Below are 23,877 nucleotides of genomic sequence, written 5' to 3'. Positions count from 1 at the left end.
AAACTAGATTAGCCAGTGGGAGGTTTTAAGGCAATTGAAATCTTTGAGTGAATGCATTTGGTGAAACTCAGGTATCCTGTCGCTGACTGAAACCAGGCTGTCATTCTGCACAGCTGATAACTGTGAGGCAGGCTGTGCACCAGCAGTGTTCAGGCTCCCTCCTGCAATCCACCAGACACTCTGTATCCTTAATCCACTCCAAACACACCATTGCTGATCCTGTGAGTGATACACAGCTAGAATTCTGAACTGTGCTAGTGCTGTATATATATATATATATATATATCTCTCTGGTGGACTAATTGCTTTTTTCCACCCTTCATAGAATGTTAGTGGAAATATTTGCTGGAGAATAGAAAGCTTACTCATCGGCTCTTTTCCTTTAGAACAATCTCCTCACTAATTCATCCCACCCTGTGGAAAGACAAACTGATAGAAAAAATAATGTTTTCTCATTAAATTCTTGACCTTTTATGGATGGTATTTATAGTTAATAACTGGCTTGAATAAGAAAGTGTTTGTACTACAAAGTAATAAAATAATCTTTAAAACAAGTGATCAAACAGGGTGCTGGATAAGCAAGATAATAGAGTTAGTAGCTTGAAACCTACAGGGAGCCAAAACTTGGGTGGTAAAAAGTAGTAGATTACTTGAAATCAGTGGTTGAACAGAGTTTTTTCCTGAACTCATTGTGAGATCTGATAATGACAGGTTAGAATACTGCTGTACCTAACTGCCGTGCTCCTTGCCAACAGCTTTTTCTCTGATGCAGAGGTATCAGATGCAAATATCTATTGTCTATAAAGTCACTACAATTCACCACACAGCCTGTTATCTAGCTGGTCATTAGCCATTTCTAAAATGCAAGCTTCCAGCACTGAACATAGGAGCTTCTGCTCCTGCTGTAAGACTGGTGGGTTTTTGGTGGAGGGATGATTGAGAAACTCAGTGAGCTAACTGACTTATTCCTCTACCCATAGAGAAGTTAGCAGTGCTTGTCTTGCAAAGCCCTAAACCTGGCTTTAGAAGGGGAAATGATCAGCCATCTATTGCCAAGAGATCTGATTCTCATTGTTCCTGGTTACCTGCTTCCCAGTTCACACTGGATGCAAACCAGCAGCTATCAAGTGCCTGTTGCTTGGCCAAAGCTGGCTTTTAACAGTTCTTGTAAAGGAAGCTGACAGATTTTGTAATTCCCATAAAAAGGAAAGTCTGTGTTTTCTGGTGGAACTTTCAGAGTAGGAGTAACACTACCTTTTTTTGAGTTACTTGAAAAGAAATAATTTCTCCATGGAAATGATTAAGTTGTTTTCTTTGCCATTAATAGCAAGGGTTTTTTTGAGAAATGGTAACTTTTTTAAAATGCTTGAGGCAGCATACAGTTTATCCAAAGTGGGATGAAGTGAACAGGGTTTATTAACTTCTTAAAGTTAACTAGTGAGAGCTATATGACTATTAATATTTACTTGTATAGAACAAGGCAGTTGCATACTTAGGAGAGATAACAAGAAACTATTCTAAATAAATAAGCATTATCAAATTTGATAAATGTTGAAGTTCAGTGTCAAAGATGCTCTGCTGCAATTGAGAACCGAGACAGCACTGTTTGTAACTTGAAAAAAAATCGCAAGGGGATTTTTGTTTCAGAAGGCAATCACTTGTGTTTATATCTACCAGAAGTATGAAAGTCTACACATGTTGCTTTTTCCACAGCCTTCTCCTAGACAAACTGGCAAGCTACAAACAGGATGGGTGGTCACTGCAGTGCAGTGGGTAAGAATTCAGGTCATGGGCCACTGAAGGTGTGAGGGTGGTAATCAGTGGTTTTTAATCAGGCTGGTAGTCTGTCACAAATGAGTCTTCAGAAATTATGTGGAGAACAGCACTGAGAGCAGCCTCATCAGGTTTATTGATGAGAAAGCTGGTGATGAGGTAGACACATCAGAAGGGACAGACCTGGGCAGGCTAGGAGAGGAGGGGAGCAAGAACCGGGTGAAGTTTAACAAGTGCAAGGTTCTGCACCTGGGACAACATAACCAAAGAGCCCAGAACAAGCCAGGATGTGTTCTTGGGGAGTAGCATCACTGAAAGGGACCTGGGGGTCTTGGTGGATGACAGGCTGACCACGAGTCAGTTATGCAGCAGATCAGATCCTGGGCTGCATCTGCAATATGAACAGAGTCTGAGTTGTGATTGCCCCACTCTACTTTGTACTCAGTCTGCGCTTCAAGCAGTGTGTATAATGCAGCCTTCATAATTCAAAAAAGTTGTGGGCAGACTGCAGAGGGTCCAAAGAGGGGCCATGAAGATTATCAGAGGGGTGCAGAACCTGCTCTGTGAGGGAGGAGTGACAGAGTTAGTTCTTTTCTCCCTGGAGAAGTCTTAGGGGGACTTCAACACAATATTCCAGTACTTGGAAAGAAGCTGCAAAGTGGATGGAGTGTCTCTCTCCTCCACATGGAAAGGAGAAGGATTAACATGTACAAGTTGTACTAAGAGGTGTTTCATCTTGATACAAGAGAAGAATTCTTTTGCAGTGAGAGCAATCAGTCAGTGGCACAGCCTCCCCAGGGATGTGGTGGAGTCCCCATTGCTGTAGGTTTTCAAGATGCAGTTGGATAGAGTGCTAGATAATCTCATCTAGGCTCCCTTTCCCATGGAAGGTTGGAGCAGATGATTTTGTAAGGTCCCCAAACCAGGCCTGGTATATGGTTGTTTTTGCTAATAAGATTTGTTCTGCCTGAGGTTGGGTTTAATTTGTCATTGCTGTCCAAATTTGTTTCATAGTTCCTATATAAATTTGAAGAGCAGGTTAAATGCATTAGTAGAAAAGCTTTGGAAGCCTAGAAGGCTTAGCTTACACTATAAGGCAAATAGCAGGGAAGACTTACTTAATTTCTAGCTGAAATAAGTTTAAAACACAAAGAAAAAAAAAATTTTTTTTAATCACAAAAGTATGGTGTTACCTGGTTTTGTTATCCAGTACCATCAGCCTAAAGGATTAATCTCCCAGACTTTTCATTTTCTAATTAAAAAGCATTTTAAAATCCCTTTTGTTAGTCAAAATAATTACAGTTTGCTAATGATTGTGACTTTATGTTTGCAGTGTTGCAATTCTTTGCTGCGTGGTAAAAAAATACTGTTTTTGTTACACGCAAAACAACTTTTGTTTGCAGCATCCTAGCTGCCTTCTGTGCCAAGCCAGGAAGAGCAGCTGTGCATTGAGCTGAGCACAGGAAGTCACTAATCCCTTAGAAGTATGTTCTCTGCATAGTTTTTCAAAGGTTTCTGGTTTTTAAGGCAAATCTGAGATTGTAGTTCTGATCTATATGGATACAAATTTGCCCTGGCATCATCCAGAGCTGTGTAGCCATGCTCTAAACAGTGCCCTGAGTGAGCTAATCCATTCTGCCTCTGAAAAGGGCTTATTGGAGCCTCACCAGAGTAACCAGTTTTGTGTTGGCTGGACTGTAGGAAGAGCAGGGCTGACTAGCAAGTGGCCTGCAAAGACTCTTCAGCCATTGTCTAAGCAATATTTTAATGTAGTTGCTTTCTCCTAGCCAGAAAAGGGTCATGTTTTAGTTGTCCAGATTATTTTTAAAACTTGTAATAGAATGCAGTGCTGGTTCTTATAGTATAAATAAATGGTTCTTCTGTTAAAAGCAACTTACTCTAGTGAAATAACAAGAAAATAATTGGTATTAGAATTGGTTGGACTAAAGAATATTTTATATTTTAAAATTGTTGACTGAAAACCAACCAAAATAAGAAAGAAAAATTGAACTGAGGTATTGAGAACTAAAATTACCATTGACTAGGGGAAGAAAGAAATACATTGCTAGGACCACAAGATAGAAAGTAATAGAAATGTTTTTGGACCGGTCTATCCAGTAATGATTAATATACTCCCTTCATTGTTTTGAAGAATTGAGAATAGAATACTACTGTAGAAATCTTACAGTTATGCACCTGACAAAAAGATCACATAAAAATTCTTTCATGTTTTGTGTAATGAGTGATGATGATACCTCATGTAGTTTCCTATTTTGCAGTATTACTCTGATAATCAAAGGAATTTTGTAATATAAGTTACATTTCAAACTGACAAGCTGATTTTGTTTCCAACAGTGTCAAACAGCAATTTCCTAGAAGCATGTGCTGATAGGTTTCAAAATCCATTCTAGTTGCAAAGTATAATGATTTATAAAACTAATGAAGGCTGATGAGGGGAGCATGATTGCAGTTTTATATAAGCCCTGTAATAGTCTTCTTTCTGTCCTATGTAAAGATTATTATCTTTATTTCACAGATTCCTGTGTCTGAGAATTGTATATTCTCTACAGAAGATGTTAATGCTTCTTATTCTTAAAAGGATATTTGAATGCATTCATTTTAGGAAGCACACGATATCAAGATGAGCCTTTACTCTGGTTTTCCTAATCAGTGCTCATGCAAATAGTCAAATTGGTTGTTATTGAGCAATTGAGGCATGTAAGAGTTTTGTAAATGTTTCTATTTCCATGTAAAGTAAGACTTTTTACTTTGAATTTGCTCCATAATTAGTGGAATTGCTCTTAAGTTGTAATGATTCATGCTCTTCATGTGCTAATTGAGGAACTCATGATTGTCTTCATCAAAATCCTTCCACATTATATATAGAAATAAGCGTTTTGTTTTATTTTGCTTTGCAGTTGACAGGAGCTATGAAGAATTACAGTGGCTACTCAGTATGGTTCAGTGTGATCCTGTACCCTACATAAGGTGAGTTAATAAAGAGAAAGATTTTTACTAATGCTGAGGCTACTAAGTAAATTCTTCACCTGGAATCATTAGAATAGATCAGATCTTTAACTGCTTCTTCACAAAACTGTTTTTCCTTCTTCTTATTTTATATTAATTGAAACATGTTTAGATGTTTCAACAGTTCACATCTCAATAGTTGACATATTCTGTTCTTATTCTTCATTATATTATTTTTGTCTTATATGTTCTACCTTGTGGCAGAAGTCTGAAATTAGTGATTATTTCCTGATCATAAATAAAGTGTATAAATATGATGTTGCATATGGCAAAAATGACTTCGTGATATTTAGAAAAGACAGGGTCTGAGACATAGTGCACAAGATATTTGGACACTAAGGGGTGAAAAGCAATTGTCAGACTGTAGATGGGGTGAAAGGATCATGTGAAAATATGGTGAAATTTCTAGTATTGCTTTTTTTAACTTCATTTTCACACGAGTGGTTGGGTATTTTAGCGTGTTCATTACAAATCTGTGAACACCAAGGTCCATAATAATGCTTTTTTCCAAATGCCTTATTCTTATGACTACCATTAAAGTACTGAGTTAAATAATGCTACTTTTATTCTCTCTATATAGGTGATTTCTTACAAGTATCATAGCTGCAAGGTTGTTCTGTTTCGTTTCTGTCATTCTTGTTAATGGAAATAAATACAGGTTTAGCTTCAGTTTAAGAAGAAGATTTAATTTTATTTGTATCCTTTTAAAGAGGATTTTAAATTATGAATTGAGTGCAATATGTTAACCCCTTCTAAAAGAAAATGCAAACAAAAAAGTATCTGCAAGAGTCTTCTCGTTCCAAATGTATGAGACGGCAAGGTGAAAGCTGGCTGTACAGAGAAAAAATGTTAGAACAATAAGTAATGAAATAAAGAATTCATTAAATGTTTTCAAGGTGAAGTTTTATGAAACAAAAATGTATCTACTTTCAGCTCCATGTGTAAATACTGTAAGCATCATGGTAAGGATCTTCAGAAACCGATGTAACTTAAGTGGTGGCGGTGTTTGTTTCCAGGAAAATGTGCAAGTCATGGTTTTTGGGCCTGCCATTTTGTATCAGTCATAAACATTTACAGTTATTTAAAAACTCTTTGGTATCAGAGTGTAAAGAGTTTACTTGAGAGTGTTGCTGCCTCTTGGTAAACTTCCAAGTCAGTTTGCAAAAAAAGATCATTACTAAACAGAAGAGCACAATGTTGCCTACAACTGTTAACAGTTATGTCTAAAGCATTCTACTGCTTTGCACCTTGTATTTTATCTCCAAGTTATATTGCTGATGGTAAATCTGTGTCCATGCCTGGACAGAAGGAAGAACTTGAGGCATGAAACATTGGTTAAAAATTTGAAAGTAATCCTGTAAGTTTAATAAGTTTGTAAGAATGTTGCAAACTGAACAGACTTTGTATCCTTAGGTTTTTTCTTTTGGATTTAATTAAGATTATTTTTCTGTTTCTTTCAGGCATAAGATTTTGGATATGCTGACTAAGAATCCACCTTTCACCAAGAATATGGAGTCCCCCTTATGTAATGAAGCTTTGGTAGATCAGCTTTGGAAACTGATGAATTCAGGTTAGGTTTTTTTATTTGTTTGTTGTTTTGTTGTGTTAGGGTTTTATTGGGAGGTTTTTTGAAATAATGTTAAAACCTTGCTTCAGAATATGCCAAGAGCTCTCTTAGTTTCAGTAGTTAGAAATTAAAAATCCAGTCTCAGAAGTTGAATATCATATATGTACTTCCAGAACACTCTTAGTGACTTAGGCTACCAAACCTTGTTTTTAATTCTTTTGTCCATTGATGTAGTGTGCTTTGATGTCCTTCTGCACAGAATCATAGTTTTAAAGTTCAAAATTGTTCAAAGCAACTGTTTCCTCAAATAATGGTGTCTGTGTTACACTTAAGAGTCTGCTTTATATGAGATGGCCTCTTTTTGTTCTCTTTTTCTAAACTCTCAGAGAATACGAGAGGACAGCATTGATACAGATAGTTCAAATGAGATTTTCAGAAGTGCATTATAGACCTAAAGCTCAATTTGCCTTGTGAGATTAGGAATGATCCTAGTGAGAGGAGGACTTGCATCTTTACCATTGACCTGTTTTTCATTACTGAAGCAGTTTTATCCAGTCCTGACAAACTGCCCTTTAACATCTGGCACATTGCTACACAGATTACATATAAACATTTATATAGCTTTTTTAGGTCATTGCAGACTTTCTGTTCTCTGTGTGTCATTATATTCAGTGTTTAAAAGTTTACAGCTACACTCCAGGGGTTGAAATGGGGAGACTACTAGTAGTTCAGTTTCATAGGATTTGCCAAGTGTCAGACACAGAAAATAAACAGTTTTGATGTTCCCATCAGCGAATTTGTTTTTGCTTTTTCATGAGAGAAGAGTGCGTTCAGTGTTACAAGCATTACCTCTTTTTGCAAGTAACAAATAGGGTATACATTCTTATTAAGGTTCACTGGGTTTTAAGCACCTAAATTTCTATTCCTCAAGATGACATAATGTTTCATTTAATTTTCTGTAAGGGATAACTGTAGCATTCCAGGGCACCTTGAAAAAAATTGTTGATGTGAGGAGCTAGTAGCCAGGTTTAAAGGTACATGATTCTAGAATCATGAGTTGCTTTCATTTAACATAAGCATACGTAATGGAGAACAGACTCTGATTGATATATGTAATCTTTTCTTTTTCTGTGTTAATCTGAATTAAATTGATAATATAATAGTTCTAAAATTAATATTTTTGAATGTGTTGTTCTCTGGGGAGTATTTTGATGTTAAAAATGTTCAGATTAATATTCATATTGCTTTCATTTGTAACTGAGTACGCGTAACTGGTAATTTGTAACTGGTAGGGGTAAGCTAAGCTTACTCCAAACACTATTTTGGCCCCATTAAACTACTATTTATAGGGATAGATCTTGTAATTTTATTTTGTGCTAAGTCTTGCACAGCCACATTAACATGGCAGTTGGCACATCTGTGTCTTGTTTACCAGATACAGTTAAATTCCTGCTGGGGAACAATATGTTCAATAAACTTGCAATCAGTCCAGAGCTGGGCTGAGTTAACACCAGAATCACTGTATTTGCAGCATTGCACCAGATGTTAAATGTCTTTCTGTTGTGATTGGTGCCAAACGTGCTTAGACCATTTGTGTATGGAGATATTAAAGCAGTACACAGTTTGCACTGAAAAATAATAACAAAATAAAGCATTTGCTTTGTGCAGTAAGAATACATATTTTGAGTATGAATACAAATTCAAGTATTGAGTATTCAGTGAAGTACATGACATAGTAATGATGTTAAAAAGCATGCTTGTGCATTTCTCTATCAACACAGTTTCCAGAGAGTTAAGTTTTAGTCATGCTTTTAAAGCTCTTACTATATTTTGTGGAATACATAGGCAAGTGCAACCAAATCCATTGCTACAGGAAGCCAGTTTGGTAGCAAAGTCTTCTATTTACTTGTCCAGTAGAAAAACTTGAGAGTGCAACTTGAAAAGTAAAGGCATATGGATGTGGGGTTTTTTCCTTTATTTTTCATTATGTTATTATAGGACTTACTTTTCCAGTCTTGTTCTACTAAACATGTCTAACTTACAACCCCAGAAACTTAAAGCCTTCCTTTTAAACAGGAAAGTTTAAAAAGAATAAAAGTTTAAAAAGAAAGTAAGAGCTAGTAAGAAGCAGGAATAATGAGGGACGTGCATCTTAAGCACAGAAAATATCATATTCTGGTGGGCCTAGATCACTTAAGATGTTACTTTTGTGGGAGAGGAGGAGATTTCGTCTCTATATTAACAATTCCTTTTGTATTTTAGGAACTTCACATGACTGGCGATTACGATGTGGTGCTGTGGACCTCTATTTCACTCTCTTTGGCCTCAGCAGACCTTCCTGTTTACCATTACCAGAACTTGGACTCGTTCTTAACCTGAAAGAAAAGAAGGCTGTACTCAATCCAACGATTATCCCCGAATCAGTTGCAAATAATCAGGAACCTGTGATCAGTACTAATAATCATGGACAGTCAGTAGGATTTCAGAACACCGTAAGCACAAACCGTCTGCATCCATCCTATTCAGCTGGCTGCAAGTTCTTGCATGGGTTGCTGATATAATTTTGTTTTGTGTTCAAGCCTCTCATGCTTTACCTATGCTACCTTCTTACCTCGTTGCTCTTTATTCTGTCCACTTGAAAAGCTGGTGTGTACCATGACTTTTTGGACATTTTTTAACTGTTTGGCATCGCATATGCAAGCTTTTTACTTGTTTTTTTTTTTTTTTCTAGTCTCATAATTTCTGTTCTTTATGAAACTTTACATATTTCTTATGAGATATGAAGTGATTCACAGAAATGTTTGATGCTGTGATGAAAGCTTTTTTCATGAGACTGCTTCTTACAGGCAAGTTACCCAATTTTCCAAAACAAAACCTTTTGTCAGTAAATCTACTGCATCTTAAAATACATAGATACACATCATTTTAAACAACTTTAAGTGATGTGAAAGTTGAAATTTTAACACATCCGCACTGAACATTTGAATCTGACATTTTAGTACTGTGCTCTGAAGGATTTGTAACAACTTCTGAAGAGTGGCATGCCATCAATTTGGTATCTTTCTGGATTCAGAGGCTTCAGTCCTAACACATATTCCATTGTGTAGTTAGAAAGTTAATTTTTATAAACTATTAAGGACATACTTTCCTCAAGAATAACTGCCACTGCTGCAAGACACTAAGTATTTGTGTTGGACAAATTTAATTATGACAGGGAAAAAAAAAATCAACGGACATGGAAATAATAAATGATTTTTCTTAAGTTTCAAGAATAGCATGTGATTAGCATGTTTGACACTCTCCACCCTTTTGAATGGGATGGTTTACTGTTATTTTATCAGTCCCATAGTTAATGTCTAAATAGTTTTTATTGGAAAGTATGCTGAGAGTACTAACTAACAGAACCCTGCAGGCCCTTTCCAGCAGGGGGAGAAAATGCTGGGAGAGTCAGACATTGTTAGACCTGACCTGCTTATTTACAGAGCATGTAGTAAGTCCTAATTTTCTGCACCTAATCATTAGAATTAAATAGCAGGAGGCATTTTGTTAGCAAATTTTTAGGCTGCAGTTCAGTGAACACCCAAACTTTTTTTGCAGCCAGGCTGCCAGGCTATCAAAAGATTGCCTCTTAACTCTTCTTTTCCTAAACTTTCCTCTCCCTTTTGCTAGCATAGTAGTTGTTGCTGCAGTAGTGAGCTGGATCAGGGAGGATCTGGTTGAGCAGTACCTTTTTGTGAACAGATATTTCAGTTTCCTGAGTCAGTTCATCACGTAGCTGTACAAATGCTTGTGGCACCCCAGCACAGAACTGTATGTGGATGAGGCTCTTCATTTAGCTTGCACTGGTGTGGAAATGCAGCACTGGTACAAGCCTCAATTTGTACTTCATCCCTTGTATCTTCTCCTATTCCTCATCTTCTTTCTCCTACCCCTTGCCTTAAGGTTACCATTTTCTCTGTAACTCCCCCAAAATTCAGGGAACTGATTTTCTAGCAGCATAGAACAAAGACGGCCTCTTACATCAGACAGAGTTAATCCAGAAGTGCTTCACAATAGCAGTCCCTTGGACAAAATAATAGGGATGAAAAAAGGGAAATGCGTATTTCAGAGGAAAAAAGAACAAAATTGACTAGATTCTTTAAAGTAAATGTACACAAAGCATAAACATGTTAAAATCAGTACTGACAGAGTAGTGCCTCTGAAGCTGCTGAGTATGGTAAAAGTTATCCACTTCATAAAATAGAACTTGAATTGTTCAGAGCAAGAGTGGGACTAGAGTGCCCTTTGTAGAATAGAAGAAGAGCAGTTCAGGGGGGCAGTATATGCCCTTGAGAGTATATGGTATATATGCCTTTTATAGTGTATAGTGAGCTTTTAATAATGTTTATTTCTGTGGATGCTTTATTTTCCCTTCTAAATTTTGTCTATTGGACTTGTTGAAACACCTGTCTCCTGTTTTCATTATTATCTGTGTAACTTAGGAGACTCTCCTATTTTTCTGTTTCTTTGACCTGGTTCTTTTTACAATCTAAGCAGTATTTTACAAAACAGTTTTATTCTTTTTAATCAATAGTGTTGTAAAATAAAGAAAAATAAATTATAAGTACTCATTAAGATTTTTACTAAGTAAAGTAAGCATTAGCTTTTAAAACAAACTAAAAGAAGATGTAGCTGAATCCCATGCGTAGATCAGAGGCTATCACAGTTTTTCAACTGAGATTTGGCCTGAGGAGAGTCTGCAAGGCCCAGATTTATAGACAGGCTATTCAGAGGCAGCAAATGTTGTTGCACACCAACAGTACCATGATTGTGAGAAGCAACAGAAAAGATGCCAATGCTAGATATGCAGAGGGAGCAGGGATAGAAGTAAAGAGAAACTATGTTTGTAGGAGTGGTTGGCACAAATCCATACAGGGTTTTAAAAAATACTTCTTGCCAGAACTACAGAGAAAACTTTGTTCAAATCACCCACTTTACTCAGAAGATTTTTCAGGTATCAGGTCGCTTTCTCTGAAACATGGATCTTGCTATCTTCTAATTTTGGTCTTTTAATGCTGCTTCAGGAGGATGATCATCTTATTAAGGAAACAGCATCCAGCATTTCTGGTCATCAGCAGGGGGTGAAGAGGAAGGCTGATATGCCACTCGGGTCTCCATTGGAGCCAGGGCAAATACTAGAGAAGAATGAAGACAGTAAAGTCAAACTCAAAATCAGAGTAAGAAATGGAAATTCAACTTGCACAACGTGTAGGGTGTTCAGAATAACAGCAGTGGCGTCTGCTGGCTTCCCTTGAAGCTGTGTTCAAACAAAAGGCATGCTCTGTATGTATCTACAGCAGTTTGTTATGCTTACTTTGGCAAAGCCATTTCCTATCAGGTTCTTTATTGGCTGGCAAGAACTAAAGTTGACAGATAATGCTCTTGTTCGCACAGCTTCATAGTAAATTAGAAGAAGGAAGGACACTGACCCTTTTTAATTTTATTGAACTTTTATTCCTTTGCAGTGGTAGATATCACTTCCTTTCCCTCTCACCCCCAGTTTACCTCAAAAATAAAATATTTTAAATTCTGTTTAGTAATGTTTTTATGAGTTATTAGCATCTGCTTATTTTTTTTCCTGGTATCTTAGTTCTCAAACTCTCAAGAGGAAGAGGAAATTGATATGGACACAGTTCATGACAGCCAAGCCTTCATTTACCATCATTTGAATATGCTGGAGAGACCATCCACACCAGGTATGAGTAACATTATAGGCAAGGTGACTGTATTTTTTTTAACTACTTTAGTTGTGAGGTGTTTTTTGCTACAGCTTATTTCCATACGTACAGTGTTGGTAAGTGTTAAATGTTACTGGAATCCAGGAACTGCATAAAGGGTGCATAATAACAATTCTTTAGGTTTTAGTGCATGCACAGATAAGTATATACATGTGTATTTTCACACATATCTAAGTAAGACAAATATAAACCATGCTTAGGAAAGTGAAAAGCTAAAGAATGAATAAAAGTGCACAAAGTTTAAGTAAAGTCTCATAAGCAATTAGGTAAAACTTGTTTTGCCATAGGTGTCATTTAAAAATAATAATTTCGAAGGCTAAAAAAAATAACAAGACTCCTCAGGTAAAAAAAAAAATAACCTCAAATGTTAGTGATTTATAACTTAATATTAGTAGTTAAAAAACATACAAGCCTGAAAGGTATTTAGAAGGGCTTTCCAAAGTTGAAAAGATTGCATCTCTGAATTGTTTCATTTCAAGCACTTCCTTTCTTTTACAACTTTTCTTAGTATCTTTTTCTATACACTACTTGACAAAATTATTCTCAAGGTATAGTGTTTCTTAGAAGCCATAAAACAGGCTGAACTTCATTGTTGAACTTCCACCTTCTTTGCTTTTATGTCATTAGCAAAGAAATTCAGCAGTTAGTCTCATTTTCTCAAAATGTTTTAGCGTTTCTAAAGTTCAGTTCCAGAATGTGCCAGTGGAGCAAAGCTGAGGTCATGTGACAATGTACCAAACAGGTTGCAGTACTTTATTGTGTAAAAGTGAAGTTTTTTGCTTTAGAATTTAGAGTAATTACCCTCTTGCTTGTTTTTCTGGTTTTATCCAGTGACTGCCTAATGTAAAACAGAAATAGACCTTAGCAGCAAGATCTGGAATGTTGGTTCCATCTTGAGTTTCTCTAGGTCTTGAGCTATGCTGACAGTGACCTTATCTGCTTTCTCTGTGACCAGGCAGTTTAGTTTCCCCATGTAAGAGAAGGGCTGGTGGATGTTGCTGCCCTGAGAATGCTGAGGCTGGTGCCTTGATGCCAGTGGTGCAGAAACTGGAGGCTCATACTCCATTATGAGCCTTGGACATAACATTTTTCCTTCCTTGGCAGGTGCTCTAACCACTAAGGGAGTTTCTTTCTTTCTTTTGATTTTTTTTTTTTTTTTTTTTTTTTTTTTAAATAAAAGGTAACTGCTGTCACTTCTCAGGTAAGAAATTAAGGTTCATATGGGGACATTATAACACAGAGAGGTTTAGTTTCTGGATTCCAGATGGCCTTCAGTTAATGACATCTGCCTACAGCCAACTCCACCAGGACAGCTTTGCTGTTAGGTATCTAGAGTAGCAAAACCCACAGCTCTTTGACTTACTTCAGCAGGGTAAAGGAGCATGCTGCATATAGGTTACTCTCATGAACTTAGGAGCCTATATCTGCAAAGCTTTCATTTAAACATCTCAGAGCTGCTTTGAATTTTGTTCTCAATGTTATGGTCAACCATCACATTTTCTGTTATGGCAAAGAGTGACACATCAAGGGCATGCAAGTGCAAAGCTGGTCTGCTGAGGGTTAGTATCTATCACCCTTTATTTATAACATAATATTTTGCAACTATTTTTTCACTACATTTTACACACTCTATGGAATATAAAGTCATAAACAAAACTGTGCCAAATACGTCACAGAGAGGACTTAGGGGACCCTCTGTGTGCCAGCTCTGTGCTCTAGGACTGGTGTGGATTAAGTTTGTGCTGGAGGTCAGAAGGGGTAAAGTCTGACCAAGAGTGGAGCAGTGGCTGCTTGACTGGTGCTTTTTTAGACCCACAGCAGACACAAGCTACTTCAAGTCTCACTTGTGTCCTGAATGACCTTCTTGCCTCTGGTGTTTAGACATTCAGCACACTGTAATACATTTTCTTTCCTAGGTAATAAATGAGATAAATGCCAGGTTTTGCACCAGAATTCATTTTAAGTAGTAAGCCTTTGAAAAGCATTGTTTTGAAGCACTTCAGATTATTTTATTCTTTTTTTTTTTCTTTTGTGTGGTTAGAAACAGTTCCACTTAACATATTTTTTGGTTCTAAAATTTCACCTGTTTCTTATTCATGGCATTTTTTCTTAGAAGCAGAGATGTATGAATTACAGACTGAGTAAATAAAGATAGTTCAATCTTTAGGAAATGGTATACTGCTGAGAAGAAACAGATGGGGAAAAATAAAAGCAACATAAAATTGTTCACACATAGGAGTGTGCTGTTTTAGAAAGCAGTCACAGGGCCTGTGAGGTTTTACAACAATCATGGAGAATGGCTGTATTTCAGGGAGTGATTACTGTGAAATAGATTGACAGCAGGTTCTGAAATGGTCTCAGTGTCTTGTTAGTAAATCTGCCTCAGTTCTGACTCCTACTTGGAAGGAGTGCTCTTAGTCCACCCACAGTTTTCCTCCCCCAGCTGTGGGCTATGTCCCTGCATGTCACATGAAGTGTTAGGTCATCAGCCAAACACAGCATGTGAAGAGCAGCTGCCAGGAGGAAGTTCACGTTGGGTCCTGTCGTATCTGTGTTTTTTTGCTGGATTGTTGGGTTGTTTTGTTTTTTTCCATTTGCCAGACCACCCCAAATGATGATTTGGATTTGATCAAGTTGATGTAACCCCCACTAACACCAGGAAAATATTATTTTTCTTTAAAAGTCGGAGGGAGGGTGAATGTTTTTGTATGGTTCTGCCCATAGATGTGAAAGGTTAAGGCTGAGACAATAAAAAAAGTTTTCTAATACAACTCTTCCTGGATTACAGGTTTCAGTGTTATAATTCCAGCACCTGTCATAGTTCATATAGAAAATAAATGGTTTAAATCCTAGTAAAGCATCCTGACTATGATAGTAGAACTGTGGACTCTGGCAGTTGTAAGGGAATCTAACAATTTTATCAAGAAATTATTAAAACAAACAAAACATTAGTTGTGAACTGTCTAAAGAATGCTGTTGTGATGATGACTCATCTGCCCTTAGGGCTACAAACTTGGTAGACCTCTTTGAACCTCCAGGGCTGTGCAAGGTTACATTTCTAATGTGAGAACAGATTTTATTTGCTATTAATCATCAAGAATATTAAAAATGCTTCCTTCACTTAAATTTTAAGATAAAAGACTTTCAAGATGAGATTTTGTGTAAGCAACAGTTTTGATCTCTCAGGCTGTAAGGTGACTTGTCTTGCTTTGTTGACTTCAGTGAAATCAGATAAAGGTGTACTTCTTTAATATTTCACTCATCTGAAAGTACAATACGTCAGAAGTAACCTATAAAAGGTTTTGCTGTATCTGTCAGTGGTTATTGATTGGCCTGGTCTTGTCTGCTTCCAAAATAAATGCCTGGTTGTAGGCTGCATGATCTGCCAGTGAAGTTACACGTCATTACGGCTGATCACTGACAAACACTTAACTGAACTTCTTCCAGCTAGTTTTGATAATGTGAAAGTCAATAAAAAGTAGTATCTTTTTTTCTGCAAAAGAAAGAAAAATAAAATACAGTGATGTTCTCTTTGTGCACTGGCAGTTTTTATTCTGATGACATTCAGATGCAGTGGGCTTTGAGGACATCCTAAGCATTCAGACTCAGATTAAACAGATTCCTTGGCCATTCTGTTAATCCTTTTGCAGTTTTGCAGGATAGTCAAATTGGAAATTGCTGCTGCTGACTTTGTGGTTGCTCTATTTAATGTGTGGATGGATATGAAACTTTGGAGGTCTAGACCACAGTCATAATGTTGATTGGATTGTGGTCTTGTTTATCACAATTACTGCACTTTCAGGAAATTATGGTTTATCTGAATTGACTTTTTTTTTAAACAGTTTGAAACTGGACATACTGCATATGCTGCAGTAAAGTGTAGAGGTAAACTACTAGTTATTATATTTAAACAGTACATTTACAGCAGCAGATCCAAGCCTGAGGTGCAAATCACAGCACCTGGAGTTTGGATGCAGGAGTAAATAGGAACTCAGCCCAAACTGTGTGAGAAGTCCCCTCCTCTGTAGTTACCCAAGTTGGGTGTAAGTGCACCAGTACCTCAAAGTCCAGCCATTAGTGGCTCTGTGTCAAAAAGTGTTATGGAAACATTAGCACACAGACAAATATATAAATGAGCACTTCTTGGATTTGAGGACACTGCTGACAATGATGGCTTTTTGCTGTACTTTCAAAGGAGGTAAAAATTGTTACAACTGTTTTGTTAGAATGTCTTTTAATAACATATAATATTAGTACAGTATCTGTTACACTTCATTACTCAAGATAAAACTGTTTCCAAAGCAGTAGCTGACAGGCTTTGAGGTTTGTAGACAAATTTGCTTCATGAAATAGTATGTGGTTAAGAGTACGCTTCACAAGGAATGGTGTTTTCCAGTGCTTTACTCTAAGAAAGCAGCTTTAATAGAAACACAACTCCTGTAGATAGTGAGAACAAGAAATGAGAATTGCATCAGTGTGTGGCTGCAGTGTGTGAGCTCCATGATTTAATAAAAACAACATAATACTCTAGCTGTGACTGTCTCTGAGAAGACAACTAATCTCTCTCAAATCCTGAGGATGAATAAGGGTAGCAAGTTTTCAAGTGAACTACCTGGAGCTAATAGAGGCACAAAGTATTCTGAATTTTCTTCCTGATTTGGATGTTCTTTCTTTCAAAAACAGGGATTTCACTAGAATGTTTGTGAATATTAAAATCAATGTAGTAAAAATAACACCACAGTTAAGCTATTATTTTAGTGTAAGTATAAGGCAATAGAGTTGTTAAATGAAAGTCAGATGACGAAATCAAACTTTTTACCAGTTAAAACTCTGTTTTAGTTAAAACACCAACTTGTCTACACAATACTTTAGTTTTATCTTTGGTGTAAGGAATTGTCTGTCTGGTTTTAAATCCTACTAAAAAATTGAAGTAAAGTGAATCTTTAAATTGGAACTAATTAAAATGTTTATGTTGGTGCCAAATTAACTGATTTGCTTAGCATATCTTCAGAAAACCTTTGGCTGGTTTTATTTTTTTAACTGGACTTTTGCTTTTCACCCTCAAACTTTAATCTTTATCCCATGGACCTTAAAAGAGTACTGTTCTAGAGAGAAAATTGATAACCTTTTTTAGAGATGTATAATTTGAAAATTCTGGTTCTTTAGACTAATTACAGGACATTGCATTCTGGAAACTTGAAGTCATTTATGGTTGGTAACTTTTTCTGTGTACTTTGTTGGTGGTTCAACACATGCATAAACACAGCATTAAATTAAAAAATACTGGATGTTTCCAGAGTAACACTAAAAAGAAAAGAAGAAATAAAGAAAAATGGGATAATTTTGAAACTGTTTTTATGGCATTTGCCATTTTTTTTAAGGTTTCTCTTTAGAGAGCATGCTAGCCAGAGGTTGAGTTCAAATGCTAGGCAAAGAGACTGCATTACCTTTCTCATTGGTAAGCTTTCTTTGGGTTCTGGGAGAGACACATTAAGTGCTTGTGTGCTTGTATCAACGCCCCCCTCTTCCTAGAGACTGTCCATGTCAGGTGCTGCAGCACCAGCCTTTGCTATGATTTGTGAACTTGTTTTCTCTCTCTCTGATGTTTCAGAAAATTAGGGTGCAAATAGGGTAATTTCGAACAAGTGTCAATTTGTAAAAATCCTGTATCAGCCAGCTGTTTTACATTCATTGGCCATGCAAAGAAACAGGCTTTAAGTTTGTGGCATCCCACTCTCTTCACACAAAATCAGAAACATGGGGGGGACCATATGAAAGGTCTCATGAAAGCCTATTGGCATTTAAAAGTCTCAAGGTACAGGTTTTCAAATTGTAAAAGTTAAAAAAACAAAATAAGTGAAAAGTAGGTGAAACACTCTACCCAACAATTTAGTTCAATGTTAATGCACCAATGAGTCTTAAAACTTAAGTGAACAGAGTATTAGAATTATCTGACAGCAATTTGTATTATGATGGAAAATTTTCCTTTAAAGCTTATCATTATCCAAATCCCTTTAATTTTTAAACTAAACTACAAGATCTATGTTTTTGTATTTTATTCTCTCTCACGATATTTGTATTTGTTCCTGGGGCAAACAGGACACAAATATTCTGATCTTTCTCCCGTGGGATCATGATACTGTCTAATTTTAAACACCTACCCAGCTAGCTGGAACACCACAAAGCCAACAATTACATTGGAATCTCCACATCCTAAACAGGAGGAGATCCATGTGGATAGACATGCGTGTGCATTTTCTTCCAAGGAATGCAACTGACCACTTCAGAAGCCAGCTCCTGGGCTCGCCCTTCACTTATTGTGTGTTTCTGTGTTCTTTGAAACCCAGGTTTCAGTCCTGCTCTCTGTGCCAGGAAGAAGTAGGTTCCCTGCAGGAAGAGGGAGTGCCTCTTTGCATCAGTCCTGCTACCCCCATTGATAAAGGGATGATTATACTGCCCTGTGAGGCAATTTCTATTTAGCCTTAGCTACACTTGTCATGTTCCTGGCATAGGCTTTAAGTAGATAGTAATTAAAAAGAAGAAAAATAAGGTTCTGTAGGTTCAGTGCTGAATTTTATTCGTGGAGATCTGTATCATTTTTGGTAGAGCTTTTATAGGTCAATCCATTTTGGCACACAACTGAGTTCGGTAGTTTGTGATCAATCTTTTGGAGACATTGTCTAGGATCAATATATTTGATTTTTTTTATTTCAAAGCGCTCTTTAACAGCAGGAGGAAATTTTCTGGATAGCTGTTATTTTTGCATTTAAAAACCCAAGAGACTAGAGTCACTGTTGACCTCTGTGAAGAAATTGTGTGTGTACTCCTGTTGCTGGCTCAGTAGAAGCAGATTTTAAATTTCTTACTGACATTTTTTCCATATTACCAATGCTGAGTGTCTCCTTAAGTGTCAGTAGCCCTTGTATTGCAGGTGGATCCCATTTCTCCCTTTCCTGAAGATCTTCCTTCCTCTCTAGGTGGTCACCACCACCCCTTTGGTCCTGTTGGCTTAAACTACTGTTTTATTTGCTCCCTAACTTACTCCAGTCAATGGTGTTTAACTGCTTTAAGAAACAGATTTTTTTAATAACACACCTGAAATAAGTAATGAGGTGATAATGCACACAGTTGCATTAGCAGGGCTGGTAGTTCAGTAAACTGCAGGAAATTAGCACAAGTGGCAGGTTGTGAAACAGAGTCAAGAGAGTCTGGTTGTATCTTCCATCTTCACTTGACACTACTGCTACATCATCCCTGCAGACTTCAACCAGTGTTTTTATACCAGTTCTGGTTAAAATGCTTTAAGTTCAAAGTCAGCTTTGGTTTGAGGTTGTTACAAATGTAGTGTCTAGGTTTAATTTCTGTATAAAAATAACTCCACAATTTGGAATTAATGGAGCTGAGAAGTTTTAAGAGTTTGTGTCATGTTGTGTGGGTTTTTTCTTCCATTTGAAGTTGACTTGAGTTTTCCGCGTGTATTTTAATGTATCATGTGCCTGTAGCTTGAGAACACATGAGAATGTTTTCTGTACTTTAGGTAATCTTTTGTACATTTTTTGTACAACCAACCAGTGGTCTTCAGGCTTTTTGCCAAGACCTTTATTTCTGTGTTTCTAGAAACAGAAACACAGTTTGTGTTTGTGTCACTGCCACAGTTCACCTGTAATTACTGCAGCCTATTTTAGCAGTGTCAAGTACTGCCTGCTTTGATTTTCTGAGATGCAACTTCCACCTTTTCCTTTTCTAATGGCCTAAGCTCCTTTTTTCACCATTGTGTCATCTGTTTAATGGCTGGTTTTGTATCCTTGCAGCTGCTAAATGACGTTGTCCTAAGCACTGCATGCTTTAGAGGAAGGAGCTCAGTTATGGGGATACAGGAGGAATTCCTTTAAAAAATATAGTTGGAAATAGTTACATAGTAAAGCAGTCTTATACCTTTTTGCATCAAATGCATTATACTTGTACACTGTCTTCATTGTTGAGACTGGCAACAGTGTAAAAAAATGGTACTAGGTATGCATTGAAGTCAGCAAATGCAAGTTGGAATTGGTGTGCATGTCCTCTACCTGCCATAAGATACATAAAAAAGTGAAGTTGTGAATCCTAAAAATAAATTTTTGCATTGATAACATGAGCTTACTGCTGCTTAATTCTGATTAAATAAAAAAGCATTCTAGAAAGACATAATTTTGCTGCTTAGAACTTGAAGCAGTAGAAATTTCACTGTGTCCTGTACTAAGTTATTGATCATCCTCACTATAAAAATGTTTTGTGTTTCTATTCTGACTTCTAAACACTTCATATAGATGTAGATTTTGTTTTTTCCAGACATATTTATAAACAAACAAACAAAACTCAGAACAGCTGTACCATCTAGAAATTTTCCTATATATATGCATGATTGAATCAGTCCTCAATCTTTTGGATAAAGCTAGAAAGATAGCATGGAAATTGTTCTCAACTTGCTTGCCATAGGACAGGGAGCTGTCTCTTTAGACTTCCAGGAATTGTTAACATAGACAAATCATTCTTGCTTTTAGAGTTAGACAAACAACCAGCCAAACAAAAAGATGTTCTGAAAATAAATGTGTTTTCAAATAGACAGAAAAATATAATTGCATAGTAACATCAAATAACATAATTTCTTGATATTTATTTGTGTATTTTCACCAAAACTGTATGGGAAAAACCCCATACTTAAAGTAGCAATGAAGAAAGTCCATTTTAAGTAATACTTAGAGGATTACTTGCCTTCAGAAATCTCCTGGTGCTTTTCTACATTTATCTAGTTGTTAAAGCATTCTTGCAGTGTGGGCGATTTGATTCAATTTCTGCCTAAAGGAATACGAGTATTGCTACCTTCCAAGCATTTCCACTCTTTAACAAAGGTATCCTTAGAATAATGCCCTTTAATCTCTATTATTGAAGCTATTGCAGTCTGTCTGAAATAATGAAATATTAAATGAGCCAAAGGGAGAATGAGAAAGTCATTCCTGAATTGTCATGGATCATATTTCCTTCCTCAGGTTCAGATGCTAGGCTAGTGTATTTGTGAAATATATAGTGATAAAGATAGTATAATTGTCTTTATTGGGATTTGGTTTTGTTTAAGGAAAAAACCCTTGTATAATCTTTCAAACAGGCTAAATTGCAAGAGGCAATTTTTAGAAAAATCAGTTTAATTTGTCACTATCAAAAAGTTTGTGTATTATTGCGGGGAGCTTTACTGTCTGACTAAAAAGAGTTCACATCCCAAAAATGTACTTTATTATGCCAGTCTTGCACTTTATATCAGAACTTTTACAAGCAGTTATATTTGCATTATGCAGTGGCCTTCCTACTCTATGTAAAAATGAATTTCAGGGAGCTAGTATGACTTGAAGGGGGCTTTTCTAGTATGACTTTCTTAGGGTGTTTAGAGTTCCTAATTATTGTCTGGGGTACTTTTATGCTGTTGAGGAAGGAAAGAAGACCATCTCTAAAAATTGACAGTAGTGTGGGAACTTTAACAGCATGCTCAGAGCCTTCTCTGAAGCTAAATGGTACAAGCATCATAACAAATATCATGTTTTTATGTTTAAATTGATGCCTTGAGATAATGTAGGTTTTATCTAATATTTCAGAATTCCTTATGTTTGGAAACAATGCAAGTTAAACATTTGCTAATCCCACTGTATCCATTCTTTTAGGTAAGGAACAGTCTTCAGGAGAGATAAACATGCACCCTGTCTCAGCAGCTCCACTCTCTGTGTTTAGTAAAGAATCAAACTCCTCAAAACACAGCGATCACCATCACCATCACCACCATGAGCACAAGAAAAAGAAGAAGAAACACAAGCATAAGCATAAACATAAACATAAACATGATACTAAAGAGAAGGAAAAGGATCCCTTTGTTTTCTCTAACAGTCCAGCCAGCGCACGATCAATCCGTTCCCCATCACTTTCAGACTGATACCAGTGGCTTCTCTGGAGTTCAACTTGCAATATTCTTGGAGTGCTTAGAAGGATGTACATAACTATAGCTTCTAACTTTTTTAATGGAACTAAGAATATGTGAATTGCCTTAGCAATTCAGAAGCTCTGCCGCCTTTCAAGCCTTCTTTTTGCATATGTGGTTGTTGAAATCTGATTCAAAAAACACGGTTTATGATTCTGACTCATTTTTGTATTTCACTGTTCTCTACACCTCCCACTCTTTTTTCCATTTTAAACAAAGAAAACAGCCCTTTATGTAAGGGCCCCATGTCCACTGGCAACCCCCTGCACATCACGCTTACCATGTGTATTGCCAGAATCAATTATGGTTTAATCCTTTGAAGAATGTTAGAGGCAGAGTATGTTTTAAGCAGAAGCCAGTTGCCAGGCCTTTGGTGACAGACTGTTTCCAGAGCAGTATTGTATAACTAAATGTAGATCTACTCAGAAGACAGGGATTTTCTTTAGTCTTCAGCTGACCTGTTTCTTGCTTTAACCATTGCAATGTAATGTCAGACTTCTAAAAGAACAGTATGTAGAAGATTTGCATTTTTCAGATACTAAAACTCTTGAAAAATTCCAGGCTGCTTTTAAGCTGGCGGTATTTATTATGGACATGAGCCTTTGAATATGATTAAATTCTGCAATTGTTTTTGGAATTTTAGCAAAATGCGTAATGTATGTTTTGTCCTGTAATCAGGCTTTTAAAAATCCAATAAAGTTTGCGAATTATTTTGACAGAGGCAGAATTTTTTCTTCAAGATTGCATTGGAATATGCATTTGAAAGATGTTTGCTAAAATATAAAAAAAATTCTGAAAAGTTTAAAAATTAAAATATTGGAAAATATGTATTTCTTCCTCCTGAGGGGTGGTTTGTTTGAAAGTAAGATCAGCTCATGGATCCACAGGAGAAATATATCAGTAGATTCAACTAGGTCTGGGACTTGGAATGATGGATACACTTAAATTTCTTTAGCTGTGTTTTATGCAGTATGGTATTTACACCTAGGAAGTGTTTTATTTAAAAACTTAATTTTTAAAAGGTTTTAATAATAGACATAAATAATCTCTGCCACTTCTTACCTATTTTCTTTCTATGTGTGTAGAGGCAGTGTTTTATTTCCATGTACTGGTTAGCTTCTGTTGCCCAGAGTTCACATAGCGTTCTTATAAGATGGTTCTGTTTGGGTTAAATATTTTTTTTAATCAATTTTCATGAGAGACTGATTCTCCTTCTTGGAGCAAAGAGAGAAGGTTCAAGAGGGACCCAAGAAAAGTTTTTTTAAGCCATATTCTGTTCCATGAAAGTTAATAAATACTTTTTTATTCTATACTTGCTGGTGAATCCTGTAGTTCTTGGAATAAAAATTTATCTATAGACGAGAAAAATGATAGGCTCAGGTATTTTGTAATATGCATATACTTCTTTTGTTATTCAAACACCATATACTTTTAATACTACATGGATAGATGCAGCTTGGAACATGTTTGGGCTGGATTCAGACACAATGGCCCTGGGCAACCCTGCAGCCTGTCCTGATCTGCTGCTGTGCCATGTCAGGGGAATCCCAGCTGGGTTTCCTTTTAGCAATAACTGCAGCTCTTGGAGCTTAGGTGAGCTGAAGGTGCAGGAGGAGCACCTAAGCATGGGTTGAATGAGGTACTGAGCGTGTTTGGGGTACTAACCTTGTGTGCAGCTCAGCTCAGCGCTCCTCAGGAGACAGCGAGCAATAGCTCAATGGAAACACTTGGAG

General features: G+C 36.7%; 1 protein-coding gene across 4 annotated transcripts in view; it reads left to right on the top strand.

Annotated features, from left to right (window-relative positions):
- TAF2 (TATA-box binding protein associated factor 2) overlaps window positions 1-23,456 on the top strand; it is a 59,280-nt gene extending 35,824 nt beyond the window's left edge. For 3 of the 4 annotated variants that reach the window (XM_058831714.1, XM_058831712.1, XM_058831711.1), the window contains exons 21-26: window positions 4,692-4,761; window positions 6,261-6,370; window positions 8,630-8,859; window positions 11,431-11,583; window positions 11,997-12,102; window positions 21,834-23,456. In XM_058831714.1, the coding sequence (XP_058687697.1) occupies window positions 4,692-4,761; window positions 6,261-6,370; window positions 8,630-8,859; window positions 11,431-11,583; window positions 11,997-12,102; window positions 21,834-22,099 (935 nt within the window). In that variant the 3' untranslated portion in view covers window positions 22,100-23,456. The remainder of the gene's footprint in view (window positions 1-4,691; window positions 4,762-6,260; window positions 6,371-8,629; window positions 8,860-11,430; window positions 11,584-11,996; window positions 12,103-21,833) is intronic. The other variant, XM_058831713.1, reaches the window with a different exon arrangement.
- Window positions 23,457-23,877: the final 421 nt, after the last annotated feature.

This window comes from Poecile atricapillus, chromosome 2 (genome assembly GCF_030490865.1).
Source record: "Poecile atricapillus isolate bPoeAtr1 chromosome 2, bPoeAtr1.hap1, whole genome shotgun sequence".
NCBI lineage: Eukaryota > Metazoa > Chordata > Aves > Passeriformes > Paridae > Poecile > Poecile atricapillus.
The sequence above is the reverse complement of the archived record's forward strand: the minus strand, read 5'-3'. Positions and strand labels throughout refer to the sequence as shown.